Source organism: Panicum hallii, chromosome 2, assembly GCF_002211085.1.
Source record: "Panicum hallii strain FIL2 chromosome 2, PHallii_v3.1, whole genome shotgun sequence".
In the NCBI taxonomy this organism is placed as follows: Eukaryota; Viridiplantae; Streptophyta; class Magnoliopsida; order Poales; family Poaceae; genus Panicum; species Panicum hallii.
In genome coordinates, this window is record NC_038043.1 from 8,529,272 (window position 1) to 8,533,856 (window position 4,585).

Consider the following 4,585-nt stretch of genomic DNA (forward strand, 5'->3'; position numbering starts at 1 on the left):
CGTCGTGGGGCCAGCCGCAGGCCGAGACGGAGGAGCTCCTGGGGAAGACCGCCATCGAGCGGCTGGTCGCGACGGAGGAGCTCAGGACGTCGCCGCCGCTGCTCATCAGGAACGACCTGCTCCGCGTCCAGTGCGACGTCGCCGTGGCGGAGACGAAGACCGCGCCTTTTGGCAGATGGTTCATGCGAATGCGTCGTGGTGTCTTCAGTTAGTTTTTAGTGCGAATTGTAATGTTTATTAGTTTATTATGCATGCGAAGCAGCTTTTATTTATTTTTAATAACCTCGTGATAACATGAACAATTAACACATTTCACTCCTAAACTCTGCTCCTTCAAATTTGATATGTGTCTCGGAGATCATTGTAGCATGGCCATCTATCACACCCAACAAAAAAAAGTTATTGAAACACGAAAACTAAGACCAGATAAACTATCATCCGATGTATTTAAGGGCTGTTTGGATCTAAGTGTTAATGTTTAAAAGTGTTAACTTTAGCGCTAGCTCATCCAAACATGAGAGTTAAGAGGGTAGATTAAACTTTAATCGAGACTTAAAAATTTTAGTAGAAGTATAAGTGTTAATGGGTGCTAAAGTTTAGCATTTAACTTTAGCCTATCCAAACATGCTCTGACTCTTCCCTAGAGTTTCGTCTAAAATAGAAAAACTCTTCGCTAAGTTTAGTGGAATGCAGCCCATGAGTCGTGAGCCCGCGTGTCAGCGCCAGTCATGATACGGAGATGACGGAGTGCAGAGCTTTTTTTAAGGGCCTGTTTGGATCCACCCCAAATGGCAAAAGGGCAAATGGCAAAATTTTTGCTCCTGTCACATCAGATGTTTGGACGCTAATTAGAAGTATTAAATATAGTTTAATTAAAAAACTAATTATATAGATGAGGACTAAATGACGAGACGAATCTATTAAACCTAATTAATCCATAATTAGCAAAATTACGGTAGCATTTGCCCTTTTGCACTTTGGGGTGTTTGGATCCAAAAGTGCAAAAGAGCAAAAGTTTTGTATTTTCTCAATTCTCTTTCCCATTCTTTCTCTTTCCCATTCATCCAAACAGACCCTAAGTAGGAGAGAAGAGAGAATATATGACCGAAGAGAGTGAAGGATAAGAAATGCGGGGATGGAAAGGAACCATGAATTTCCATGTTTTCCATTTTTTAATTATGATTTTTTTTGCAAAAATAAATATCCGATTAAAAATTTCATAAATCTAAATCTTCCCCGCCACTTGACATTGGCGAGATTCCCTATCACCTGCTGTCATATGATGAAAATCAGACCTACCGCATTGGCAAATTTTTGTTAGGTGGGTCCCAGTCACCTTCTCGATGGTAAAGAAATAATCATATTTGTATTTACAGATCTAAACTTTGTATCAATTATTTAGTATTGAGATGTCTTTCAAATGAAAAGGTGTTGAGCTATAAATAAACTTGCAAGTACTATCGAGCTCTACAAATTCCATATAAATCTTGTCCTCATCAAAGATCATACGCAAAAGTTATGAATTTGTTCTCAAAATAGGCTGCACGAAGAAACAATATACTGACTTTTGATTGGTCTGCAAGGCTCCGGGATCCGCAAGTAAAACAGCTATAGCTGGTTCAATTGGCTATAGGCTATAGCCATATGAATCGGCGGCGGTCTTCCCCGTCGGATGAATAGGTGGGAGAGGTATAAATTGTAAGATTTTTAAATAAGCATTTATTTTTGCTAAAGGCGGAATTGAAAAACATAAAAATAAAAAAGTTTAAGGAGTCATGGGCCAGAATCTGCGGGGTGGTGCGGATATTGAAAAGGCCGAAACATTGTGTGCAGGCCCCCAACGACAAGGCCCAGGGACTCCCTCCCTCCTCTCTTAAAAAATAGCAGGCCCAGAGAAGCCTCAGTCACTCAATCGGTGCTACCGTCAAGACCCAAGGAGCGGAAGTCAACCCAACCACGCACATCCACCGTCGGATCACTCCCCAGCCATGGACGCCGCCGCCGCCGTCGCCCTCAACGTCGGCGGCGAGCTCTTCCAGACCACTGCCGCCACGCTCTCCCAGGCCGGGGCCGCGTCCCCGCTCGCCTCCCTCGGTCCCTCATCCCCATCCGCCCCGCACTTCCTCGACGGCGACCCGCGCCTCTTCGCCCAGCTCCTCTCCTTCCTCCGCCACGGCCGCCTCCTAGCGCCGGCCCCTCCCTCCGCCGCGCTTCTCGCCGAGGCCCGCCGATTCGCGCTCGACGGCGCCCTCCTCGCCTCCCTCTCCCCGGCCTCCGCCTTCGCCCCGCTCTCGCTCCGGCCCTCCGCGCTCCTCCCGCTCGCCGGCCGCGTCCCGCCCTCCGCCGTGGCGGTGTGCCCCTCGCCGCCGCACCCGGCCTCCCTCGTCGCCGCGCACGGCGGGGTGGTCACCTGCTTCGACGCCGCGCTCGCCACCCGCGCCAGCGTCCTCACGCCGCTCCCAGCCGTTGACTCGCTCGTCGCGGTGTCCCCTGCCCTCGCGCTCGCGGGCGCCCGTGACTTCCCCGGCGTCCACCTCTGCCGGTTCTCTGACGACGACCCAGCCGCCGCCGCTGTTCCGGAGGTGCTTTCCTGGCCGGGCTCGCCCTCCGCCACCGTGCTGTCTATGGCGGCCACAGTGCCATCAGGAGCCCCATCGGCGCCATGGCTCTTCGCCAGCTTCGAGTCCGCACGGCGCAACTCGAGCGCCATGGTGGCGTTCGACCTGAATTCCTTGTCTCCTGTGGCGGAAATCGGGCGGAAGGAGGTGTTCGGTGCGGACGTCGAGGCCGCGATACCTGCGACCAAGCTGGGGTGGCTTTGTGAGCACAATCTCTTGCTCGCTGCTGGCTCGCACTCCAGCCCGGGCGGGGTGGTGGGGGACATACGCCTGTGGGATATCAGGGCCAGCGCTACGGTGCCTGTGTGGGAGGTCAGGGAGAAGGAGGACTGCTTTGCGGATGTTGCCGCATCTGACACACTGTCTGCACTGTTCAAGGTGGGGGCTGCATCTGGCGAGGTGTTCATGGCAGACTTGAGGAGGCTTGGTAACGGTGGTGGCATTGGGTTGGAGCCGTGGGTGTGCATTGGTGATGGACAGAGGGCAGCTGCTGCGGCGTCATCTAGAAGGAAAGAGGGGAATGGCTGTATGATTGAGTGCTACTGCAATTGGGTGTTTGTGACACGCGGTGCAGATGTGGAGGTGTGGAGTCAGGTCGAATTGGCACCAGAGGCTGGTGGGAAGAAGGTGATGAAAAGGAATTGGGTCGGCAGCGGACCATACATGGATGCGGGGGCTGGCGAGGAAGCGGTCAAGGAGAAGGCTAAGATTGTGAGCTGGGCATTTGGAGGCAGCAGGATGGCATTGGCCAGAGCTGACAAGAGATCTGTGGAAGTATGGGATAGTGCTTTGGCGAAAATCTGTGCAAATCCCTGAATAGAGGGAGAACACTGCAAAAGTAAGATGATGCTTCTCAATGTTCAATTGCTGATCTTGTTCCTCTGTACATGTCCTTTTCCATGTTGTTTGTGATTTATCCTTGAGTTAGGTTCCTGAATGGTTGAACACAATTGCCTGGAAGGTATAAGATGATCTCATGGAGGTTGAATAAAATCTATATTTTGGGATTATGCAATCTGCCAAAGTTTGTGATCAACCTAGCTCCTAGGCAAAGAGCAGTCTCTTTTTAAGCAAATGTGAACAAAGAATTGTTGGCTAACCAGAAATAACTTCCTTTGTATAACCAGGTTATTCCATTCTAGTATTGAAAATCTTACTTCCTAAAAGAAATAGATGTAAATTCGTATAATTATCTTACATAGATATTAGATTTGGTGCCTTTATAAGCTCATCACAGTTCCCGTATGATTCAGGAACCAGGACATGATTTGCAGTAGTCCATGCTTACTGCTTTGCAGATTGGTGACCTTTGGCTAAACTTATGTTGGAGTTTCAGCAACATGATTAAGTGTACCATTTAGGTATGAAGATTGAGTAGAAGCTAATCACTCCTTTGCTCAGAAACTGAAAACAGGCAATGGATAGTTCTTTTCTTTTTTTTTGTGGGGGGGGGGGGGGGGGGGGGGGTATTTGGCCATGGAAGTTGATTTCTTATGTGCCAAAAGTTCAGATTTGGAGGTGATACAAGCAAACACTATAGAGTTAGCCCTGGTTCATCTTAAAGTGAACACTGCAATTAACTAACTAGATGAGCACATCAAGTGGAAATGACCAATAAAGAAGTAAAGCGATAACTTGCTATCTAGTCAATATAATAGATTTGATGCTTTTCTTAGATCGACAAATAATACCTGCAGCATCTTTTGCATTGGCCTCCTGAGTTATGAACAATTATCCTTGTGTGGATGAACACAAGGTTTGATAAAACATTTGCAGATTTGGTGTCATTTGTGTTCTGCTCATTAGATTGCAATTGAATCATTGAATACAATCACCAATACTATGCACAGTAGAGGCTTTTTCTACCATTATCTCCTCAGAAAGGGGAAAAAGAAGAAATGTGCAGTTAGCTTTCAGACTTTACTTTTGCTGAAACTGAAATTGTCCATTTCAAAAAAAGAAGTGTA

General features: G+C 48.3%; 1 protein-coding gene across 1 annotated transcript; it reads left to right on the top strand.

The window, feature by feature from the left end:
* The first annotated feature begins 1,910 nt into the window (after nt 1-1,910).
* Nucleotides 1,911-4,015, top strand: LOC112883592 (BTB/POZ domain-containing protein At5g41330). The gene is made up of 2 exons (XM_025948917.1): nt 1,911-3,456; nt 3,872-4,015. Exon 1 carries the CDS (start codon nt 1,989-1,991, stop codon nt 3,432-3,434), a length of 1,446 nt encoding a protein of 481 aa, XP_025804702.1. The 5' UTR covers nt 1,911-1,988; the 3' UTR covers nt 3,435-3,456; nt 3,872-4,015.
* Nucleotides 4,016-4,585: the final 570 nt, after the last annotated feature.

Bases quoted from the DNA above. Each gene is read 5' to 3' on its own strand.
- LOC112883592 (XM_025948917.1), top strand. From the start codon at position 1,989: ATGGACGCCGCCGCCGCCGTCGCCCTCAACGTCGGCGGCGAGCTCTTC.